The following is a 25,404-nucleotide window of genomic DNA, read 5'->3' on the forward strand; positions in this document are numbered from 1 at the left end:
CAAGTCTCAAAGTTCTGGCAATGAGGAAGTCGGCAAGGCTCCCACAAAGCACAGCCACATTCATAGGGAGTTGGTGCCACCGTTATCAGTCAGTCAGCCTGGTTCTCACCTGTCAGAATAATCAGGGTTCACGGTGGGCTGCGTGCCTGAACGGGCCAGGCTTTCCTGTCTTCTCTTAGGGGCATCTGGACTCTTGCGCCTCCCCACCCCGGTTTGGTGGTCATCAGACATGCAGCAGGCCTCCCCCCAAGGCTGAGCAGCCGCAGGCTGCAGGGGCAGACCAGCGAGCCCTCTGGAAAGACGAAGTGCAGAGGCCTAACAGCTGAGCTACAGGAAGTGCTGAATTTGGGAGAGGGTGCTCCTGAGGACCACTGCACACATTAGCACACCCCCCTTCTGGGTGCCTAGAGGAGGAGGATGCCAGGCCGAGGTGCTGTCCTGGGGAGGGAAGGGGGTGGAAAATCAGAGAAGCAGAGAGCCAAGAAGAGAGGAGTTCTTTAAAACCCCCTACTCGTGGCTGTATGGGTATTTCCCACACTGTATAGAAAGGGAGGCTGAAAGAACCCACAAATGCAGGAGATGAATGAAAGGGCTTCAGCAGCAGGGGGACTGAAATGTCACCTACAGGATAGGTCCCAGCCCCCCTGAGAGCATGTGCCAGGCTCCTCCTAGAGACAACAGGGGCCCTTCCCCAGCAGATCTCCTGCATCCCAGCATAGGCAGGGCTGTTAAAGCCACACCCCTCCATGGGCACTGCACGTCCACCAGCCCCGTGCACCCAGCAAACAGCTGCTTCCAGCTCTGCCGGTAGGGAAACTGAGGTTTGGCAGCCTCTGCTCTCCTTCCCCCGCCCCTTCACAGCTCCTCCCTCCAGGGCTCTGTCTCTGCTTTTCCCACAGCCAGCAGGCGGGGGTCCGGGAACCAAGAGGAACCAGGACGAAAGTCCCAGAACGCCTGTCACTCCTGTTGCACGTCTTCCAGAACCTCAAAGCCAGGTACTTTTTATTTTTTTAAGACGTGGCAGAAATTCTGAGACTCTCAGGCATGATTTCCCTAACTCTGCCCAGGGACACACCTTCAGTTGTCTGTATCAGCATCATCCTGGGAGGGAAGCCCCAGGAAGGGAGAACAACCCCACCCGTCTGCCCTGCCTGCCATCTCCTCAAAGCTGTGGGGCCGGCTGGGACCACCAGGAGCCCTCACTCTCACCAGGATAGACCCAACCCACCACAGAAAACAATCAGATTCAAGAAGTGTGGGATTTTAGGGCTGGGAAAGTACTTGACATCACCTGTCTCCTCCTACAGAGGTCTCGGACACACCTGGCAGCCCGTGAGCCCACACTGCTCATCATTCCCAGAGGCCCAGAACCTGCCAGGTGCAGAACTGGGTTGAGCTAAGTGAAGAAGTCGTGGCCCAACAAGGCTACCAGTCTCTATAGAATAGTCTCTGCCCTGGTTCTCAGGGGGCACCTCCAGACCCCTTTGGGTTGCTGTCCCAGCACTACCTGCAGCTTCCCTCCCTCCCGCTCTTGGCACTGGGTCCTGACAGAAACAAGCAAACCTCCTTGGCTTCTCCTCGCCCACGGTTGTTCAAAGTTACCCCCCAGGACAGCCACCCATTCAACCTGGTTCTGCCTCTTCTGCTTCAAGCACCCTGTAGATGTCTCAGCACAGATCCCACAACCAGAAAACAGGACAGGAGGGAGCCCGGCTCAAAAGAAAAGTCAGGAACGGCTGGGGGCAGCTCACCCAAGAGGATGGATGGTCGGTAAATGAGGAGCTGGGAAAATGTCCACTCCTGCTGGCTGCCGTGGACACAACAATTCAAACAGAAACCAGTTACCAAATCTGACACAGTACAGGAGCAAAACTAACAATAATACGAAGCTTGGTGAAGTAAAGGAAGTGGTCAACTTAGGGATATTGACTTTCTGTTTGATGCAATCGTCTTAGGAATTCCAGGTCTACCATCCCTCCAAGAACAAGGAAGGCATCTTTGGGGGAGCGGGGGGTGGGGAGAGGCTGGTAAAAGGGCACAAACTCTCAGCAGTAAGATTAATAAGGTCTGAGGATCTAATGTATAACACAGTGACTAGAGTTCATAACACTGTATTATATAATTGAAATTTGCCAACAGAGTAAAACTTTAGTGTTCTAACCAAAAGAAAAAGAAAACTATGTGAGATGATGGATGTGTTAATTGACTCAATTGCAGGAATCTTTCCACAATGTATACATATATTAAATCATCACATTGTGCACTTTAAATATATTACAATTTTGTCAATTACAACTCAATAAAGCTGGAAAGAATAAAACTGAATTTTGTAAAATGTATAAGAAAAAAAGAATAGGGCATCTTTGAATATGCACATATTTGGTGCACACCAGCCATGTGGACACACATATTTGTAAACGACATGTGTCCACTGGGTGCGTCTGTAGGAATGCTCATCCTCGTGCATTGCAAAGTGCACCTAGCACACTCAGAAAGGGTGTGTGCACCGGCATACAGATACACGTGTTCTCAGGGCATTTCAGAATAGGCTTTTCTTTTTTTTTACTTTTATAAAAGTTTTATATTTAAATATTTATTTTTTAACATCTTTACTAGAGTATAATTGCTTTACAATATTGTGTTAGTTGCTGCTGTATAACGAAGTGAATCAGCTATATGTATACATATATCCCGATATCCCCTCCCTCTTGCGTCTCCCTCCCACCCTCTTATCCCACCCCTCTAGGTGGACACAAAGGACCGAGCTGGTCTCCCTGTGCTTAGCGGCTGCTTCCCACTAGCTATCTATTTTACATTTAGTAGTGTATATATGTCCATGCCACTCTCTCACTTCGTCCCAGCTTACCTTCCCCCTGCCCGTGTCCTCAAGTCCATTCTCTATGTCTGCGTCTTTATTACCGTCCTGCCATTAGGTTCTTAAGAACGGTTTTCTTTTTTTTTTTAGTTTCCATATATATGTGTTAGCATATGGTATTTGTTTTTCTCTTTATGACTTACTTCATTCTGTATGACAGTCTCTGGGTCCACACACCTCACTACAAATAACTCAATTTCATTTTTTTCTATGGCTGAGTAATATTCCATTGTATATATGTGCCACATCTTCTTTATCCGTTCATCTGTCAATGGACACTTAGGATGCTTCCATGTCCTGGCTATTGTAAATACAGCAGCAGTGAACATTGTGGTACATGACTCTTTTGTTTTTGGTTTTGGTTTTTGCGCTTTTTTTTTTTTTTTTTTTGTGGTACACTGGCCTCTCACTGTTGCGGCCTCTCCCGTTGCGGAGCACAGGCTCCGGACGTGCAGGCCCAGCAGCCACAGCTCACAGGCCCAGCCGCTCCACGGCACGCGGGATCCTCCCGGACCGGGGCATGAACCCACGTCCCCCGCATCGGCAGGCAGACTCCCAACCACTGCACCACCAAGGAAGCCCACATGACACTTTTTGAATTATGGTTTTCTCAGGGTATATGCCCAGTAGTGGGATTGCTGGGTCATATGGTAGTTCTACTTTTAGCTTTTTAAGGAACCTCCATACTGTTCTCCACAGTGGCTGTATCAATTTACATTCCCACCAACAGTACAAGAGGGTTCACTTTTCTCCACACCCTCTCCAGCATTTATTGTTTGCAGATTTGTTGATGATGGCCATTCTGACCACTGTGAGATGATACCTCATTGTAGTTTTGATTTGCATTTCTCTAATGATTAGTGACGTTGAGCATCCTTTCATGTGTTTATTGGCAATCTGTATATCTTCCTTGGAGAAATGTCTGTTTAGGTCTTCTGCCCATTTTTGGATTGGGTTGTTTGGTTTTTGATATTGAGCTGCATAAGCTGCTTATATATTTTGGAGATTAATCCTTTGTCACTTGCTTCGTTTGCAAATATTTTCTCCCATTCTGAGGGTTGTCTTTTCATCTTGTTTATGGTTTCCTTTGCTGTGCAAAAGCTTTTAAGTTTCATTAGGTCCCATTTGTTTATTTTTGTTTTTACTTCCATTTCTCTAAGAGGTGGGTTAAAAAGATCTTGCTGTGATTTATGTCATAGAGTGTTCTGCCTACGTTTTCCTCTAAGAGTTTTATAATGTCTGGCCTCACATTTAGGTCTTTAATCTATTTTGAGTTTATTTTTGTGTATGGTGTGAGGGAGTGTTCTAATTTCATTATTTTACATGTAGCTGTCCAATTTTCCCAGCACCACTTATTGAAGAGGCTGCCTTTTCTCCATTGTATATTCTTGCCTCCTTTATCAAAGATAAGGTGACCATATGTGTACAGGTTTATCTCTGGGCTATCTATTCTGTTCCACTGATCTACATTTCTGCTTTTGTGCCAGTCCCATACTGTCTAGAATACTGTAGCTTTGTAACATAGTCTAAAGTCCGGGAGCCTGATTCCTCCAGCTCCATTTTTCTTTCTCAAGATTGCTTTGGCTATTCAGGGTCTTTTGTGTTTCCATACAACTTGTGAAATTTTTTGTTCTACTTCTTTGAAAAATGCCACTGGTAGTTTGATAGGGATTGCATTGAATCTGTAGATTGCTTTGGGTAGTAGAGTCATTTTCACAATATTGATTCTTCCAATCCAAGACCGTGGTATATCTCTCCATTTGTTTTATCATCTTTAATTTCTTTCATCAGTGCCTTATAGTTTTCTGCATACAGGTCTTTTGTCTCCTTAGATAGGTTTATTTCTAGGTATTTTATTCTTTCTGTTGCAGTGGTAAATGGGAGCGTTTCCTTAATTTCTCTTTCAGATTTTTCATCATTAGTGTATAGGAATGCAAGAGATTTCTGTGCATTAATTTTGTATCCTGCTACTTTACCAAATTCATTGATTAGCTCTAGTAGTTTTCTTGTAGCATCTTTGGGATTCTCTATGTATAGTATCATGTCATCTGCAAACAGTGACAGTTTTACTCCGTCTTTTCCAATTTAGATTCCTTTTATTTCCTTTTCGTCTCCAACTGCTGTGGCTAAAACTTCCAAAACTATATTGAATAAAAGTGGCGAGAGTGGACATCCTTGTCTTGTTCCTCATCTTAGAGGAAATGCTTTCAGTTTTTCACCATTGAGAATGATGTTGGCTGTGGGTTTGTCATATATGGCCTCTATTATGTTGAGATAGGTTCCTATGTCTACTATGCCTACTTTCTGGAGAGTTTTTATCACAAATGGGTGTTGAATTTTGTCAAAAGCTTTTTCTGCATCTATTGAGATTATCATATGGTTTTTATCCTTCAATTTGTTAATATGGTGTACGACACTGATTGATTTGCGCCTATTGAAGAATCCTTGCATTGCTGGGCTAAACCCCACTTGATCATGGTATATGATCCTTTTAATGTGCTGGTGGATTCTGTTTGCTACTATTTTGTTGAGGATTTTCGCTTCTATGTTCATCAGTGATGTTGGCCTGTAGTTTTCTTTCTTTTTTTTTTGTTTGTGGTACGCGGGCCTTTCATTATTGTGGCCTCTCCCGTTGCGTAGCACAGGCTCCAAACACACAGGCCCAGCAGCCATGGCTCACAGGTCTAGCCGTTCCACGGTATGTGGGATCTTCCCAGACAGGAGCACGAACCCATGTCCCCTGCATCGGCAGGCGGACTCTCAACCACTGTGCCACCAGGGAAGTCCCTGTAGTTTTTTTTGTGTGTGACATCTTTGTCTAGTTTTGGTATCAGGGTGATGGTGGCCTTGTAAATGAGTTTGGGAGTGTTCCTCCCTCTGCTATATTTTGAAAGAGTTTGAGAAGGATAGGTGTTAGCTCTTCTCTAAGTGTTTGATAGAATTCGCCTGTGAAGCCATCTGGTCCTGGGCTTTTGCTTGTTGGAAGAGTTTTAATCACAGTCTCAATTTCAGTGCTTGTGCTTGGTCTGTTTATATTTTCTATTTCTTCCTGGTTCAGTCTTGGAAGGTTGTGCTTTTCTAAGAATTTGCCCATTTCTTCCAAGTTGTCCATTTTATTGGCATAGAGTTGCTTGTAGTAATCTCTCATGATCCTTTGTATTTCTGCAGTATCAGTTATTTCTCCTTTTTCATTTCTAACTCTGTTGATTTCAGTCTTCGCCCTTGTTTTCTTGAAGAGTCTGGCTAATTGTTTATCAATTTTGTTTACCTTCTCAAAGAACAAGCTTAAAGTTTTATTGATCCTGGCTATTGTTTCCTTCATTTTTTTTCATTTATTTCTTATCTTGATCTTTTTGATTTCTTTCCTTCTGCTAACTTTTGGGTTTTTTTGTTCTTCTTTCTCTAATTGCTTTAGGTGTAAGGTTAGGTTGTTTATTTGAGATGTTTCTTGTTTCTTGAGGTAGGATTGTATTGTTATAAGCTTCCCTCTTAGAACTGCTTTTGCTGCATCCCATAGCTTTTGGGTCGTTGTGTATTCATTGTCATTTGTTTCTAGGTAGTTTTTGATTTCCTCTTTGATTTCTTCAGTGATGTCTTGGTTATTTAGTAGCATATTGTTTAGACTCCATGTGTTTGGATTTTTTACATTTTTTTCCCTGTAACTGATATCTAATCTTATAGCACTGTGGTTGGAAAAGATACTTGATAACATTTCAATTTCCTTAAATTTACCAAGGCTTGATTTGTGACCCAAGATATGATTTATCCTGGAGACTGTTCCATGAGCACTTGAGAAGGAAGTGTATTCTTTTGGTTTTGGATGGAATGTCCTATAAATATCAATTAAGTCCATCTTGTTTAATGTATCATTTAAAGCTTATGTTTGCTTATTTATTTTCATTTTGGATCATCTGTCCATTGGTGAAAGTGGGGTGTTAAAGTCCCCTACTATGATTGTGTTACTGTCGATTTGCCCTTTTATGGCTGTTAGCATTTGCCTTATGTATTGAGGTGCTCCTATCTTGGGTGCATAAATATTTACAATTGTTATATCTTCTTCTTGGATTGATCCCTTGATCATTATGTAGTGTCCTTCTTTGTCTCTTGTAATAGTCTTTATTTTAAAGTCTATTTTTTCTGATATGAGAATTCCTACTCCAGCTTTCTTTTGATTTCCATTTGCATGGAATATCTTTTTCCATCCCCTCACTTTCAGTTTGTATGTGTCCCTAGGTCTGAAGTGGGTCTCTTGTAGACAGCATATATACGGGTCTTGTTTTTGTGCCCATTCTGTCAGTCTATGTCTTTTGGTTGGAGCATTTAATCCATTTACATTTAAGGTAATTCTTGATATGTATGTTCCTATTACCATTTTCTTAATTGTTTGGGGTTTTTTATTGTAGGTCTTTTCCTTCTCTTGTGTTTCCTGCCTAGAGAAGTTCCTTTAGCATTTGTTGTAAAGCTGGTTTGGTGGTGCTGAATTCTCTTAGCTTTTGCTTGTCTGTAAAGGTTTTAATTTCTCCATCAAATCTGAATGAGATCCTTGCTGGGCAGAGTAGTCTTGGTTGTAGGTTCTTCCCTTTCATCACTTTAAATATGTCCTGCCACTCCCTTCTGGCTTGCAGAGTTTCTGCTGAAAGATCAGCTGTTAACTTTACAGGGATTCACTTGTAATGTTATTTGTTGCTTTTCCCTTGCTGCTTTTAATATTTTTTCTTTGTATTTAATTTTTGATAGTTTGATTAATATGTGTCTAGGCATGTTTCTCCTTGGATTTATCCTGTATGGGACTCTTTCCGCTTCCTGGACTTGATTGACTATTTCCTTTCCCATATTAGGGGAGTTTTCAACTATAATCTCTTCAAATATATTCTCAGACCTGTTCTTTTTCTCCTCTTCTTCTGGTACCCCTATAATTCAAATGTTGGTATATTTAATGTTGTCCCAGAGGTCTCTGAAACTGTCCTCCATTCTTTTTTCTTTATTCTGCTCTGCGGTAGTTATTTCCACTATTTTATCTTCCAGGTCATTTATCCGTTCTTCTGCCTCAGTTATTCTGCTATTGATTCCTTCTAGAGAATTTTTAATTTCATTTCTTGTGTTGGTCATTACTGTTGGTTTGCTCTTTAGTTCTTCTAGATCCTTGTTAAACGTTTCCTGTATATTCTCCATTCTATTTCCAAGATTTTGGATCATCTTTACTATCATTATTCTGAATTCTTTTTCAGGTAGACTGCCTATTTCCTCTTCATTTGTTAGGTCTGGTGCGTTTTTATCTTGCTCCTTCATCTGCTGTGTGTTTCTCTGTCTTCTCATTTTGCTTAACTTACTGTGTTTGGGGTCTCCTTTTCGCAGGCTGCCGGTTTGTAGTTCCCACTGTTTTTGGTGTCTGTCCCCAGTGGCTAAGGTTGGTTCACTGGGTTGTGCAGGCTTCCTGGTGGAGGGGACTGGTGCCTGTGTTCTGGTGGATGAGGCTGGATCTTGTCTCTCTGGTGGGCAGGACCGCGTCTGGTGGTATGTTTTGGGGTATTTGTGAACTTATTATGATTTCAGTCAGCCTCTCTGCTAATGGGTGTGGTTGTATTGCTGTCTTGCTAGTTGTTTGGCATGGGGTGTTCAGCACTGTAGCTTGCTGGTCATTGAGTGGAGCTCTGTCTTAGCGTTGAGATGGAGATCCCTGGGAGAGCTTTCGCTGTTTGATATTACGTGGGGCCGAGAGGTCTCTGGTGGACCAATGTCCTGAACTTGGCTCTCCCACCTCAGAGGCTCAGGCCTGACACCCGCCCGGAGCACCAAAACCCTGTCAGCCACATGGCAGGTCTGACTCAAGAAGAAATTACAGTGTTCTTAATAGTTCTCTCCATCCTCTGACCCAGCGTCACCAGAATGAGCATTTTGAAAATGAATGGTCACACAATGAATGTGGCCAGGAAATATTTTCTGTAACATCAAATCCTAAATCTCTCAAGGCTTACATTGTATTTTCAGAATTCTTTGCTGTCATTCCTAAAGAAGATCCGATTGGAAGTGGCTCCCCATATTTTTGGCCTTAGGTTACTCTACTCTTTATCTTTAGGAGGAGCATCTGTAAATAATAATTTAGTATCTGTAAGTATCCAAGTGTATTTGAGTAATCATTTAGTATCTGTAAGTAATGGTTTAAAGCTCTGTGAAGGAGGACTCCCCGTTCATAGAGCAGTGTTTAGCTTCTCAGACTGGAACTAATCTATGCTGGCCTGTGCCTTCAGCATGTCTTGTAAGGCTGGTGTCTGCTGGGATCTCCCCAAGGGCCCCCTCTTGTGTCACACCCCCATCAGCCTTGCAAACCACACATTTTGTGGCACTGAGGCCTCATTTTTCTTCTCTCATGTGGAATGCAGTAACTAGGGGCTTAGCTGCCAGTCTGCAGGAGAGAAATGTGAGGACAGACCTGAAGGAGCTTGGCTTACAGGCTCTGTCCTCCAAAGCTGGCCATATGCTTTGGTCCCCACCTAGGGTGGGACACTCCGGCGTGAGTGTAGCTGGTAACAGGATGGTCCTGCTGCTCTGGGAAGTGGTCATGGGGCCTCAGTCACTGCTCCTAGTTAGGTGGTAGTGGTGGGGGGGCCCAACCTCAACCCATTAGCCTGAGGCCTCATCCCTGGGATGACCCCAAAGGGGGCCTCTGACTGGACAGGGTCCTATGGGACTTAAAGCTCCACTTGCAGAAAGATGCTTGGGGCAGATGGGGCTGTTGGGTGGCTGACGGAGCCCGTCCTCAGCAGACAGGCCACAGGCTAGGCTAGCGTGCATTATTGGGGTGGGGGGGTGACATCTGAAGAGGGGTTGCCAGAAGGGCCTTTAGAGTCAAGGGTCCTAAAGAAAGCATCCCTCACCCTTGCCTCCAGGTGGCTGTGCAGTGGGAGACACTCAAGCCCAAGTGTCTATAAAACCTGTAGTCCACTAAACCTGTGAAATGAGAGGCAGGGCAGGATGACCTCTGTACTCTGAAATCTCATTTTCATGCTTATTTTATTTCTGATTATAAAAGTGATATTATGCTCCTGGAAAACAAGTTGGAAAGTGGAGATAAGTATGAAAGCAACAGGAAAAAAACCACTCTCAACCCTCTAACATTTGCTTCCAGCATGTCTTCTAACTGATTCAAACCAACTAACATCCTATATAGACAACGTAGAATCTTGGGGGTTTTTCCCATTTAACATTATAGCATAAACATTTTCCCGTATCATTGAAATCTTGTCGTAAACATCACTGTTGATGACGGAATAATGTCCTATTGTGAGTACATTATAATTTACTTAATCCTCCCCTCAATTCTATCATCTAAGAGTCTAGAATCCTTGATATATTAAATGAATATTCAAAATATCTCTTCATATATTTTTGAACCTGTTCCACTGGATTTTTAATAGATATTCCAGATAAATGGCATGGTCTCTTTAAAAATCAGAAGCAGGTTTTGGAGTATTTATTCCAGCAGTTTCTAGGGAAACCAACTGTATGCAGCTATAGAGCAAATACCTCTGTCAGGAAGCTCTGGGAATTACAGCCTTCCATCTGGATAAAACCCTCAGAGACTCACAAGGTGGCTGGGAAGACAAATTTCACCTGAGAGCAAATGCAATCCAAGGTCACGTTAACAGAAATACCACTCTAGACTAAGAGAGGTGAGGCCCCTGTCCTCAGCCCCTACCACACCCCTGAGGGCAACAACTTGGAGGGTGTTTAGAGGTGGGGCCTGGGAACAAACTGTGCTGTGACCCTACAGGGGGCAGCCCAGAATGAAGGGAAGGCTGTGGTCCCGATTGCTGCTATATCTGGAGGGAGGAGCGACTGGTGTGCTCCAAGGTCCTATCCTGCTGGAACATTCTAATATCTGTTCTTTATCTTTTTTTCCTTTTTTAACCATAAAGGACAAGAAAAGCAAAGATCAGGATATTGAAACCTGGATGGGCTCCAGCGGGCCCTTGCCCCAGACTCCCAGGAGGCACAAATGCAAGGTGTAGGGCCTGGAGCAGACATGTACTGTGGCCCCCTGAGGTGAGGGCCTTTTGATGGACCCTATCCCAGAGGAGACGGGGGCCATGAGGTTAGTTTGGTACAAGCTGGGCCTCAAGGCACACTTCAACAGCAGCCAGCATGACCAGTGGGCAGGGAGTGTGGTGAAAGGACACTGGCTGTGCTTGATCACCTCCAACCTAGGGGTGTGTTGGGAACACTGAGCATCAATGTTGCCATCCCTAAATCAGGGACCTCGCCTGGCTCATGGAGCGGGTCCTGAGGACAAGATGAGGCACACACATACCTTGGACCTCACTGTGCAGAGGGCACCAGAGCCCTCCGTCCATCCCAGGGACACTCACACTGACAGATACCCGCAAGCACAGCATTAGGCCTTGTCCATAGTTCCCCCCGACAGACAGGACACTTCCGGGAAGGCCTTGAAGGATTCTCTTGCCAAGCGACGGGTAAGAATGGCAGGCTGCCAAGTGTTGCTGGGTGACCTCGCCAAAAGCCTTTTCCTTCACTAACTGACAGTATGTGCAGATCACGGTGAACAGGCCGGTGCCGGGAGGTGACTGCGCGCTCCCAGAGGGGACACGCTGGTACAACAAGGCTCTGTGACCACGTGCCGTCATCCAGACCAGCGGCCTCATCACAGGGACCGTCTGCGCAGGGATTCCCCCAAGAGTTTAAAATGAATCTGAATCCTGGAACCCCGGAGTGTTGGGAGGGAAATGGCAAGGAGACAACCAGGCCCAGCTCTGCCACCCCTCAGGTCTCCAGTGGCCAGCTCTGAGGGCGGCTGAAGATGGGCTGGATCCTGATCCTTGGTTCCAACAAGGGACCTTGGAGAGCTGGCCAGGCCGCCCGGGTGACACAGAGGTCCTGCGGAAAAGGCAAATGGGCAGGCAGGGAAGGGGGGCCCCAGCAGGATGACCCCAGAGCGGGGCAGGCCTCTACCAGGACAGGCATCAGGCCACCTCCTCCTGACCCCAGAACCTCAAGGCCAGCTGGTCACAGCCTCCCACTGCAGACAGGCAGCCCAGCCACACAGCGAGGTGTTCTGGAATGGGGGCCGACAGTCGTCACTCACCGAATCACAGAGGCACAGGGCTTCCCGCACTCAAACGTGTGCTGCTCAGGACTGGGGGCAGGGGGGCTTCCCCAAGGGCAGAACCAACCAAGAGGGTTCCAGCCCATCTGTGGGGAACACCCCAGGGTCTGGAAAGAGCACCAGGCTGAGAAAGGACACAGACTGCTGGGCAGCCTCTGTTTCTCGTTTGTGAAAGAGGGGCTTGGACCAAGTCCTCCCTGGGAGGCCCAACTTGCACATCCTATTCCAGTAGTGTGTCTGGAGGGCGGGAGCCATTCAAGTGGATGGTGGTAATGTTGGCCCCTAAGGCAGAGCGTAAGAGTGGGGGCGGGGGGGGGGGGCGGGGAACTGCTCTCTTAGCTTTTCAGAGAGGCAGTGCAAAAAGCACTCTAATTACATCTTTCTTTTCCAAAGAGTAGTTTGAAATCTAATAAAACAATACAAGTCTGAGATCTAGAAGAAACTGTGAAAGGGGACCAGCACCATGGTCCTAAATGGTAGCCCTTGTGATCAGGACCACGTGGAGAGCGCCCCATGTCCGTGTTGCAGGGACCACCGCAGGGCTGCTGGGTGACACTCAGCTCCCTCACGGGGTCACAGGTAGCCCCGCGAGCTGTCAGGGTGCCCTCACTGGGGCTGGGGTCCTAGGTTCAGGGATGTGTGAAGGCGCCTGGGGGGAGGCCTCACGAGCTGGAGACATGGCTCCTCAAAGGTACACAAACGTTGAAGGATCTTCAGGGTCAGGATCAGAGGACAAAGGGGTCCAAGAAGCCACCACAACTGGAGCAGATGGGTGTGCAAGGCCTCCAGTAAACCTGGCTCTGTGGGGAGGACTAGGGGTAGGAAGTGCATGGCAATGGAGCGACATGGACTCCAGGGCTGTGACCAGGGTACCCAAGTGATGTGAAATGCTAACAATCAGGTAAACTGAGCCGGGGCATGCACAAACTCTACCATGGCTGCCACTTTTCTATAAACCTAAAACAAGTCTAAAATAAAAGTTTATGAAGAAAATAAAAGCAAATGAGGCTGACTTCACAGTAAGACTCAAAAGGAAGGGAGAGGGGATATTTGGCAAACAAGTGAGCTTTCACCCTCTGCCAGCCCCGGAGGTTCGCAGGGGCTCAGAGCACTGCTGCAGCAGGAGGAGGGAGAGGACGGGAGTGCCCCCCGCTGCCCAGACCCACCAGAGGAAGGCTGCCTCTCATTTCACTTCTCAGATTCAACCTGCTCTTTTTGTCTTTATTAGAAAGCATCTGGGCCACTTACAAAATCCTACAATTGTAGGGAGAAAAGGATTTAAAAGTGAGTGAGCTTAATAATTAGACAACTACAAACTGAAATGATAATATAATAATATATAATATAAAAACTGCACTACAAAACCATAGTGAGATACAATTTTTCACCTTCCAGACTGAACTGACAAAAGATCAAAAAGTTCAGAAAATGTGCTGCCAGTGCGTAGAGAAATCTCTACAACCTATCTGGCGATTTTAAAACCTGAAACGCTTCCCTTCAACTCAGCACCTTTATGTCGTGGAATTTATCCAACAGATAAATTTGCCCATATGCACACGTAACCGTATGTACCAGGATGCTCCCTGGGCAAAACTGCAGTTGCTCCAGATGAGAAACAAGCTTAACGCCAACCAGGCCAGAGGAGACAGGGAAAACGCATCCCTGAGCGCAGCCCACACAACAGAGCCCTGTCTGAGAACCATGTCCCAGGCAGAGCCATGCCCGCAACGTGTGTCTGTGTGCCTATGTGCCTGAGAAAAGAGAGAGGGGGGTGGTTGCCTGACACAAACGTTGTCTAGACAGAAATCTCTCTGCGGTTTTTCCTAAGGGGCTGCCATCGAGTTGGTTCTGGTGAGAAGACAGCTTTTCACTACATATTCTTTCATACTCCTTTTTAAAAACCCATGTCCTAGTGTTCCGTTTGCAAATTTTTCAATTAACTATTTTGAAGTGAATAAATGCAGTTATTCCTTATCACAATAAACATAAGAAAAGAAAAGGGGTCAGAAGCTCCATTTTCTACCCAATAAAGGTGAATATGTTTCTGCAGAAGTTCAGTCGCCCCTTGCCCTCAACTGGCGGCAACTGTGTCCCTCAAGGGACATCGGCCATGCCTGGAGGCACTTTTGCTGTCACAGCTGGGGGGGCGGGTGCTACTGGATTAGTAGGCAGAGGCCAGGGATGCTGCTCCACATCCTGTACAGCAAAGAATTTTCTGGGTCCAATGTCCACAGAGCCCAGGCTGAGAAACCCTACTCTAACGTACACACTATTTCCCCAGACGTGTCCAGTCTGGGGTCAGTTTCAATTATTAAAAAGTTGTTTCTCAAATTGAATGCAAATCTGCCTGCCTCATTCTCCAAGCTTCAATCCAGCACTTGGTTTTTTCACAGTCCCGAGGCTGGGACGGCTGCTCTGCAGAAGGAAGGATCACGCAGGGCTGCACCTCCGGAGCTCAGCCGCTGAGCGCAAGGATGAGCAGAGCCATGTGGTGCTCTCTGGTCCCACCAACACCCACCTTCTATACCAGAGGGTCACATCATCTGTGGATGAAAGGAAAGGAACCACGTGCCCTGTGGAGCTGGAGAAGGGCATGGGATGGGCAGGACTGGGACACGGCATGGGGGGCCTGGGAAAGTGGCTTCATGGCTCCCTGCTCCAGGGTCTCTCCCTCACTTCTGCCCAGCATTACCTTCGGGCCCCATAGGGATTTTAGAGAGTCGGGGTGGGGGGAGTGGCTGTGGGACTTGGGAGGGGACATCTCAAGGCCAGGAGAGGGCCACACAGCACACATTGGGCAGAACTGGGCTGAGAACACGGGAAAAGCATTTGTACCTGTCTTTTGGGGCAGAACCCAGGTAAAAGGTCCTCAGAGCCCTAGTCCCACACCTAGCTGTGGCTCAGTGAACGGGGGGCTGATATGACCGGCCCCTAGACTCACAAAGATGCCCCACCCTCACTTAGTGAGCCACCCCCAGGTTTACCTGTCCACCTCCACATCTGGAGCCAAGGGCTGAAATGCAAATGCCTGATGCTTGTACAGTGGGCAGGTGGCAGGCGCCCTGGCAGCCAGGGGTCCAGGTTGCTGAGGGGGATGCTGGAGAGTCCCAGGGGCAGTACCAGGATCAGATGGGGGCCGGCTACACAAGCACCCAGACTGGGATCGAAAGGTCACCATAACAACACAGTACCATGAGAACCAGGAGGCTGAACAGCAGCTAAGACTTCCACCTTCCAACAGCATGGGTGAAGTATGGGGAAAGAGCAGTGCCTGGCAGACTTCGAACTTGCCAAGGGGAAGTCAGAGTGGCAAAGCCGCATGCGCCACTTATCAGCCAGTGACCCAGGCTGGCTGCTGGCCCTCTCCGAGCCAGAGTCTCCTAAGCAGACCCAAGTCTAGTGCCCTTGGGGAGCTGCTGAAAGGACAAGGTGTTGACAGAAAGTATCTGTTGCTGGGAGCAAACAAGAGGCAAGAAACACCCCTCACCGTCCCAGGTGCCCCTTTTTTTACGAGCTATAGCTCCAAAACAGCTGGGAGATTAGCCATAGTTATGTCAGACTTTCCAGGAAAGAAACTCTACAAGCACCAATGGCAAATAATCCTGGAGTTTTGCAAATGTCAGCAGAAGGATGTTTAGTGAGAACCCACCCCGAGCTCTGATGCACACCCACTGTGTTGCCTCATGCAGTGCTGAGGGATCCCCCTCCCCTCAGGGTTTGGGGAGCTCTCCTGGGGAGCTCGCTGCACACCTCCCTGGGCGTTGTTCATCTGGGAGGCACACTGGATCAGGCTGCAGTTTCTTGATTATTCCAGGGTGCCAAAAGTCATGCTGCACCAGGCCTCAGTCTCCTCTGCAGGAAATGGGAGCTGAACCCCTAAATCTGTGTCATCTCTCCAGCTGATGGCAAGTCAGCCCAGGAGGGTGGTGAGATGGGGTCTGGGCAGGGAAGGGTCCTGTGCCTCACTGGGACACGCTCATTTCCCCAAGAAGCACTTTCTCACTGCCCTTCCCACTTAGCCCAACTTCCCTGAAATTCACATTCAGACTCTGACTCGGGGAGTAGTTCTAAGGGGATGGATAAAATGAGAGGCAAATTCACAAAGTTACAAGATGATTTTCAAGTATCAGAGTTCGTGTAGCTGGGCTGGTTGTACATCAGTCTGGGATTGCCAGCCCAAGTCTGGCTGTCCCAAGGGTAGGTATCTGTGAGCTCAGACCTGGCCCCAGGGCACTCTCCAAAGCCCATCCAGCCATTCACACTTAACCGGCACCATGGGACCTGTGCCCAGTCCACGGTGTGTAGGGCACAAGAAGAAATGAGTTCCACTCTGCACTTCTGTGTGAAGCAGAAAACGGCACCACACTTGAAGGACCCAGGCCAGAGACTGTGCCCAAAGCTTCCTAGGCACTTGGCCCACCCCAGCATAAGGCTCACGGTTTAGTCAGCAGCTTGGGCTACCATCCCAGGGGCTTGTTCACTGCCCTCATGTCCTGCTCAACCCAAGGAGCAGTGCCGACCCATGCTACAGGTCTGCATTCACTGGGACCTCCTGCCTTCTGGGGTCCTGGGCACTGTCCCCTGTCATTAACATCAGTGAAGGGGCGCTGGGAGGGGGAGCTCCAGGACACACACACTGCTGCTGTCCCAGCCTATCATGTTGTAGTGTTAACCTCAGGGAGCTGATCTCTCCAGCCTCAGTTTGCTTGCCTCCCAATCAGAGCAGCCCACCACCACCAAGCCCTCAGGGGCAGTGGGAAGTTCAGCAAGGCCATGTGCAGTACATGCCCAGCAGTGGGCCCTGATCTACTCAGTGGCAGCTTCCTCAACAGTCAGGGTAAAGGAGATAAAGACCTGCATGGCGACCCCCACACAATACAAGAAGGAGCCCCCCAACACTTGTGTATGAAAAATGCCTAGCCCAGGATGTGACATAGGCAAGGCTCAACAAACACTTAAGATTAAAAAGGAAAGCAGCACCCCCCCCAGGGCATGCAGACACACTCTGGACACAGGACATCCACAGGCACCCAGCTGAGTGTGTGCACACCCCAGCACATGCATGAACACCCACACCCCACACATGTCTGGTTCTGGAAAGTCAGCTGCCACATGTTAAAGGGTGATTTTTTTTAATAAAAAGGGTAAAAGCACCGGCAGTGAACAATACAAAAAGGAAATTACAAAAACAATCCCACTTACAATTGCATCCAAGGGAATTAAGTACCTAGGAATAAACTAAATCAAGAATTTAAAACTTGTACACTGAAAACTACAAAACATTGCTGAAAGAAATCAGGGGATACCTAAATCTAAATAAATGGAAAGACATCTCATGCTCATGAATCAGAAGACGTAATACTAAGATGTCAATACTACCCAAAGCGATCTACAGATTCAATGCAATCCCTGTCGAAATTCCAACAGCTCTTTTTGCAGAAATGGAGAAGCCAATCCTCAAATTCATATGGAATTGCGAGGAGCCCCAAAAAGTCAACATAATTTTTTTAAAAGAACAAGGTTGGAAGTCTCATACTTCCTGATTTCAAAACTTACTACAGGGCTTCCCTGGTGGCGCAGTGGTTGAGAGTCTGCCTGTCGATGCAGGGGACACGGGTTCGTGCCCCGGTCCAAGAAGATCCCACATGCCGTGGAGCGGCTGGGCCCGTGAGCCATGGCTGCCGAGCCTGCGCGTCCGGAGCCTGTGCTCCGCAACGGGAGAGACCACAACAGTGAGAGGCCCGCGTACCGCAATAAAAAAATTAAAAAAAAAAAACTTACTACAAAGCTACAGTAATCAAAACAGTATGGTACTGGCATAAGAACAGACATACAGACCAATGGAATGGAATAGTGTCCAGAATTAAATCCTCATGTATATGGTCAAATATTTTTCAACAAGGCTACCAAGACTTTCGATAGGGAAAGAACAGTCTTTTCAACAAATGGTTCTGGAACAACTGGATACCCACATGCAAACAAATGAAGTTGGATCCCTACTTCAAATCTTATATAAAAATTAACTGAAAATGAGTCAAAAACTAAATACAAGAGCTAAAACTATAAAACTCCTAGAAGAAACCAAAGGGGTAAATCTTCATGACCTCAGATTTGGCAATGGATTCTTAGATATAACACCAAAAGCATAAGCAACAGTAGAAAAAGACAAATTGGACTTCATCAAAATTAAAATGTTTGTGCATCAATGGGCATGACCACAGAAGTGAAAAGACAACCCACAAAATGGAAAAATACATGCAAATTTTGTATCTGATAAGGGTCTAGTGTCCAGAATATATAAAGAACTCTTAAAATTCAAAAATAAAAAAAAGAACCCCATTTTAAAATGGGCAAACTGTTGCAACAGACGTTTCTCCAAAGAAGATATGCAAATGGACAACAAGCACATGGAAACATACTCAACATCATCAGCCATTACAGAGATGCAAAACAAAATCATAATGAGATACCACCTCTCACCCACTAGGATGCCCATAATTTTTAAAATAGAAAACAACAAGTGTTGATAAGGATGAGGAGAAATCGGATTGCTCCTGCATTGGTAGTAAGAATGTAAAACGGTGCAGCTGCTGTGGAAGTTTGTTGGTTACTCAAAAAGTTAAACATAGAATAATTATATGACCCAGCAATTCCGTAAACAATTGAAAACAGGTCTTCAAACAAATATTTTACACAAATGTTCACAGCATCACTACTGACAATAACTATAGGTGGAAAAAGCCCAAGTATCCATAAACAAAGGAATGTATATACAAACTGTGGTATATCCTTACAATGGAGTATTATTCAGCCATAAAAAAATCAGTGAAGTTCTGATACATGCCACAACATGGTTGATCCTAAAAAACATTATGCTAAGTGAAAGAAGACAGACACAAACTGTTACATATAGTTTGATTCCATTTATATGAAATGTCCAGAATAGATAAATCCACAGGGACAGACAACAGATGGGTGGTTGTCCAGGGCTGAGAGGGGGAGGGACAGGGAAGTTGTTTAATGGGTTTTCTTTTGAGGTGACCAAAATGTTTAGGAACTAGATAGAGATAATGGCTGCAAGTCATTCTGAATGCACTAAATGCTATTAACTGTGCACTTTAAAATGGTTAATTTCATGGTATATGAATTTCACCCTAAATTTTTAAAAAAGGATGAAAGGTGGGTTTCACCATTTGCTGGACAAACCACAAGACCTTCAGTTCTTATGCTCTGAGGTCAAAGCCAGTCACTGGCTGGAATTCTAACTATGTTTTTCCACAGATGTTTTTCCACGGATGACCCAGCACTTTGGGTGGAAGTGAAGAGACCCTGCACCCTGAAGCAGAGGGCCAAGCCCCATTCCAAAGAGCACGGTTAGGCTCACTTCCCACCAAACCAAAAAGTTGAGAACCAAGACAGGCAGCAGTAGGGGAATGGAAATGGAGTGAGACAGAGAAGGAGAGGTGCAGGGATGGAGGCACAACTCTCAATGGGAAGCCAGCGGGACACTGGGCACACCTGAGACACAGAGGGTGCTGCAGAGGGCCCAGCTTCCCTACTTGGCACCGGATGTGGCCTTCCTGCTGAGAAGATGTTTCCATCCACATAGCATTTCAAAACCGTGGACAGTAATGGGGTTTTCAGCACCCTCCGCCAAGAATATGCCAAACGCCACTTCTGTCCCTGCACCTGGCAGAGGTACGTACACCTGCTGCAGGTGAGGAGACGAGACGCCCCCCTCATCTGCTTGAAGTGGGAGGACAAGGTGGCCCACCTGGCCCACCACCCAGGTAGCTGTGAGAACCAATAAAGAGGATAACTGTGAACTAATCCTGATGCCATAAAGGCCAGCCTGAGTGTGAGCCCCGCAGCGCTATTAGTCACATCAGTCATTTAGAAGTCAATTGACGGCTCTGCCTTACCCACACCGGAATCTTAGGAGTTAGATTCTTCTAGCACACTTTGTCATGGAACATTATTTTCTGGCCAATGCTCCCTCCCAACAGCAAATCTGCTCATTCTTTTTGAAAAAGGCCCTGCCACATGGCCAGGTGCCACGAGCACAGAGGCGAGGCGATGGCCCCAGAGGATTGGGTACCCAGCAGTGGCAGGGTCCACATGAAGTACCTCAAATCTTTGCCCGATCTCAGGCCAACTGCAGCCGCACCTGAGCCAAAGCAGCCCCAAACAAATGTGGGCTGCAGTACAGAGGCTCACACCAAGCATGTTTCTGGGCCAATATTTTCAATAAAAGCAAACATTCTGGTGATTACCACGAGCTCCAAGTCGCTTCCTTTGAGATTCATCTCATTTGGAAAGGATCAATGGACAGGGGACATCTGCTCTGCCCTCTGTAAGTTGGCAGAACATTCCCCCAACCTCCTCTGGAACTTCTTAAACTCACACAGTGAGAATTCCTCATTTAAAAATGATGAACCGTTATTCCTAACCACGTCAAACACGTCACAACTCCATTGCCATGTGAACGGTACTTCCCCCAGTATTAAGGGATCTCAGGTTGGAAGGCTGAATTGTCAGCTCTGATCACCTAGACTGCGACGTTGAGGCCTGACCCCCTGGCAGGCCCTCCTTTCCCTCCAAGTGCGCACACTTTGCTGGCCAACAGGGCCAGCCAACAGTCTCACTCTGTGGTACTGAGCAGCCATGAGGGCCGAGGACTCAGGAAGAGGCTTTGCCCCAGGAAGCTTAAGGCTGGGTGGAGTGAAAGACACAGCGAGAGCCCACAAAGGCCAACCAGTCCTGGGGATGATGGGCACAGAGATAGGGCCCTGGAGAGGAGGGCAGGCAGACCCCAGGTGGAAGGACAAACACACAGGAATCAGAGGGGATCTGCACGAGGCAAGTCTAGTCAGCCCACCTTTCTGAGTACTTGCAGAATTCGACCCCTTCTGCACACCCCAGTCCCCACCCCCAGGTCCTGCCTGTCACCTCTCACCTGGACAAAGGCTCCTGTCCCTCCCCACCCTCTTCCCCAACTGTGCCCACAGCAGCCAGAAGGACCCTGTCAAATCCTCAGTCCCCTCCCACTGCTGCTCTGCTCAGAGCCCCCACTGTGGCTCCTGCCTCCTAGCCACACCTGCAGGCCGTCCCTGATGCAGCTTCCTTGCCCCAAACAGTGCTTCCTCAGGGCTCTGAAACAGCTCCCCAGGCTGGCATGGAACTCCTGATCCACAAGTCTGACTCCCATAGAAAACACCCTGTAAGAGGCAAGGGAGCTGCCTTGTTACCCCAGGAACCCACAGGGCCAGCACTGCACCCCACACAGAACATGCACCCCATAGTACTTACTGAGGGATAAATGAAACTTCTGCCACTGAAGGACTTGTACAGCACCTTCAGCTTTCAAACTCTTTAAAATCAACTTTACTGATTATGCTTCCAAAAACCCTTCAAGTTTAATACAACAGGAACTTAAAGAGGGCCAGGAAGCTTCAGGATATCTGATACTTTAACAGAATCATTCCTATTTCCCACAGACAGAGACTCTTCACATCAAGATGGTGACAAGGTGAGAGGCCCAGGTCACTCCCTAGAGTGACTGGTCCGTGGTCAGATGCCTTGCCGAAGGCAGGGGTGGAAGGACACACGGGGTCTGACAGAAGACACAGTCATGAGAAGCCCCCCAGTTCTTGTCCCTAAGTGGCTTTGTGGCACCTTAATTGGGGAAGAAGTGTCCCAATGCCTGAGTAGTGCTGTGCTTCCCTATCAAACACACAGATAAGACAGCTTTGAAGACAACCAGCCGCAAAATCCATCCCCTCCCAGTCAAAGCCGATTCCCAGGCGATACTACAGCAGGTGCCAGTGAAGGCAGACTAGGCTGACAGGGTATCCCAGCCCCAGGAGTGACTAGCCATGGTCAAGATGGGGTGGAACACGAGCTCCTGACTTCCTGGCTGAATGAGTACCAGCACAGTCCAGCGGAGAGACCTCCCCAAAGAATGCCAGGAGGGGTGGTCAGGCTGCTCAAAGATTCCTGCCGAGGTGGACACATCCTGGGAGCAGGTTCTTCCCCTAGAAGGGGACTGTCCCGACCATGATCTCAGCCAGAGATGCTGCTAGAGTCCTACCAGCAAAGAGTTGGCCACTGTGAGTGAAAGTAACCTCAGAGACCCCCTTCCAATCCATCCAAAATGGGGTGCATTGTAGGGATGTGAGGGGTCACAGGCGGAACAAGAGGGAGCCTGTTACTTTCACAGTTATGTTTATTTTTACAAGTACTGTCTATGGCAAGTTATACTAATGTTCTATTTCAGGGAATGATATGAAGTTTCCTTGGAAAAGAAAGATTCAGGAGAGTAAGGAGACACAAGACTGAAATGGGGTCCTAGAACTAAATAAATCTGCCCGAGGCCTGGAGTTTGGTTAGCAGTACTGTCCTAGTGTTTCTGCCTCAGCATAGTTTCCATGCTTCCAGCATGATTTGATAAGATGTTAACTTCAGGGAAGGCAGGGTGTGGGATAGAAGGAAACTGTACCTTTTTTGTTAACTCTTCTTTAGGTCTAAAATTCTCTCAAAATAAGAAGTTACAAAGTATTCAAACTTTTAAAAAGTGAGTTGAGCTGTTGAATATGAAGTAAACAACAGTACAAATGATACACGGATCTGGAAAGAGTGGAGGGCCATCCATCCAGAATATCAGATTTGGAAACATGTGGGTCCTGTCACACACCTTCCTGTCACAGTGGAGAAGGGCCACACCAAGAGAGGTGGGGGGTTTGCCCAGGGCTGTGAGGGCCGCATGCAGCCTTGCCCACAAAGGTCCCAACCCCTGACCCTGTGTTCCCGCATCACAGCACCTCCCCTGAGCCACCCAGGGGACTAAGGACTACAGGAGGTGTTCTGGCCTCAGGGCTCACTCACTTCCTTAAGGGACCCTTGATTAGATGCAGAGAAGATGTGCCCCATGGCAGGGGGAAAGCACAGCCCCCTTCAGACCCTAGGGCGACCCCACATAAGTGGAAATGAATCTGTGCTGATCAAAATGATCTGTGCGTATATCAGATCAAATCAAAGACCTCACATGAAAAATAAGAAATAAAGAAATAAGACCTCCCAAAAACATCCCCTTTAAGGTGTCAGCACGCATCCTTCTCCCTGCCTCTGCCTAAGCCAATCGAGCAAATGCCACCAGCCCCTCAGGCCAGCCCTCAGCCCCCTTCCCCTGCCTGCCCCGCATTCTTGGGTCTCTCCCTACCTCCTCCACTCCTCCCACCCACTACCTCCCTTCTCGAAGTCTAGCTCAGAACTGGTCTTGCCTTCCCCACCCAGAGGAAAGGGCCCCTGGGCAGCCAGACAAGGGTCCTCCCAGGCGCTCACACTCCCCCAGCCTGGGCACCTAGGGAGTTCTGCAGGCCCCCGGTGGGGGTGGGGAGGAGGGAGAGGCCCTACCACTTTCAGGGCACTCAGGGCCCGCTTCTCAGTATCTCTGGAATTGAGGAGCCATGAAGGATCACATGGCAGCTCTCACCCTTGATCCAGCTACGAACTCTGAGAGGATGCCAACTGGTGGGTGTGCATAGTAGCAGTGTTCTGGGCTCCTCTGCTCTGTGGGGTCTCTGCAACCCTGGACATCCACGGGAAGGCAGCCCAGGAAGCCCAGGAGATTTCAGTGGGAGTCCCTGTCCCATGGAGTCCCACCCATCCTCACTGGGGTCACCGTCACAGGCGCTGAGCTGGGAATCAGGCCTGTGCTGATCAGCCTGAGCGAGCCCTGTCACATCTGGCTGCCTGGCTCCCCACATGTAAACTGGCAGGACTAGACACCACAGTCCATGTTTAAGGGCCACCGGCCCATCCACAGTTAAAGCCAGGGGGAGGCTCTCCTCTCTGGGGGTTGAGGGACCACCTACCACCACACACCCATCTCCTGCCCCCAGCCCTGCTCCTGCTGGGTTTAAGACTGGAGCATAGGAGAGTACACTACCCCGGCCAGCCTCTGGCGGTCCCGCTGAGGCCCAAACACATGAGAACCTGTTGGAGCAGTTTGGGCACCAGTATCACCTCCTCTTCCTCCTCCTCCACTTACTTCTGGGTGGGAAGGGGCCTCGGGTGGGAAGGGGCCTCGGGCTTTTGAAAACTCGGCACAGGGCCAGGTCATGGTCACAGGCAAAGGCCAAGCTTTACCTCCCCCCACCCCATCTTCCTCTGAGAGCATAAGGTCAAGTGAAAACCAGGGTGGGCCTGTGTCTGAAAACAGAGAGGAGGGGAATGGGGAAATGTGATGGCCAAGGAGGAGGCGGCAAAGTCACAACACCCCCACCCACACAGAGACACCATTCTGTCACCCGCACTCCCGCCCGGGGACATGCAGGCCGGCCGGGTCCAGGAGCCCTGCTGGGGCCGGGCAGGGGTCCCGCCCGCCCGGACGAGGTGCCGGAGCTCCGGGCCGCGGCGGAGGGTGGGCGCGTCGGCCGCCACCTGGCCGGGCCCCACGTCCGTCCCAGCCCCGCCGGCGTCCGAACCCGCCACTCGCGCCTCTCCGGGGCCCGCGCGGGGAAAGTTCCTGCAACTTCGCGGGGGAGGCGGCGGGCGCGGGGCCTGGGCCTCGGGAGCCCGGCCTCCGCGGCCCCGCTGTCAGGCGGCCCGGCCGGCCGGGCGCCCCAACTTCCCGGCCCGGCCCCCACCCGCGGCCCCCCGCGGGCCCGCTTTGTGAGCGGCGGCGGCGAGGGGCGCCCGCCCAGCCCCGGCCCCCGCCCCGGGCACAAAAGGGCGCGCGGCCGGCGGGAGGCGGCGGGCGGGGGCCTGCGGGGCGCTCACCGGGCCGGGCCGGGGCCGGGGGCCGGGGGCCGGGGCCGGGGCCGGGCGGCTGCGCGCTCACCTGCCGTGGAACCAGTCCTTGCAGGCGTCGCACTCGATCATGAAGCGGGTAACATCGTAGGGGAGCCGGCAGACGCAGTACACGGGCACCGTCGCCATGTTCGCCGCGCCGCCCGCCCGCCCCTCGGCCCGCGCTGCGCTCCCGGGTCGGGCCGGGCGGGCCGGGCCGGGCGGGGGCCGGGGCCGGGGCCGGGGCCGGGGCCGGGGCCGGGGGCGCACTACAGCCCGCGCGCACCCGGCTGGCGCGTCCACACAAAGCGGGGCGCGCGGTGCAGGGCCGCGCCGGGAGCCGCCCGCCGGCCCGCGGGGCGCAGGGCGCGAGTGTGCGCGGGGGACGGGCCGCGCGCGGGACACAAAAGGGAATGGACGCGCGGGGGCGGCGGGCGGAGAGCCGCGGCCCCACCGAAGGGACCCCCGGCCGCCGAGCGGCCTCTACGTCAGCGCCCCGGGTGGCGCCGCCTCCGCCCGCCAGCCTGGGCCGCCGCTCCCGCCGCGGGAAGGCGGGCCGGGGACCGCGGGGAAGGCGGGCCGGGGTACACCGCCGGGGGAGACGGTGGGCCGGGGGAAC

At 49.4% G+C, this 25,404-nt stretch overlaps 1 protein-coding gene across 2 annotated transcripts in view; it reads right to left on the minus strand.

Moving 5' to 3' along the window:
- Nucleotides 1-24,987, minus strand: part of PHF2 (PHD finger protein 2) — a 95,242-nt gene extending 70,255 nt beyond the window's left edge. For both annotated transcript variants that reach the window (XM_060301158.1, XM_060301157.1), the window contains exon 1: nucleotides 24,838-24,987. In XM_060301158.1, the coding sequence (XP_060157141.1) occupies nucleotides 24,838-24,935 (98 nt within the window). In that variant the 5' untranslated portion in view covers nucleotides 24,936-24,987. The remainder of the gene's footprint in view (nucleotides 1-24,837) is intronic.
- Nucleotides 24,988-25,404: the final 417 nt, after the last annotated feature.

This window comes from Globicephala melas, chromosome 6, assembly GCF_963455315.2.
Source record: "Globicephala melas chromosome 6, mGloMel1.2, whole genome shotgun sequence".
NCBI lineage: Eukaryota > Metazoa > Chordata > Mammalia > Artiodactyla > Delphinidae > Globicephala > Globicephala melas.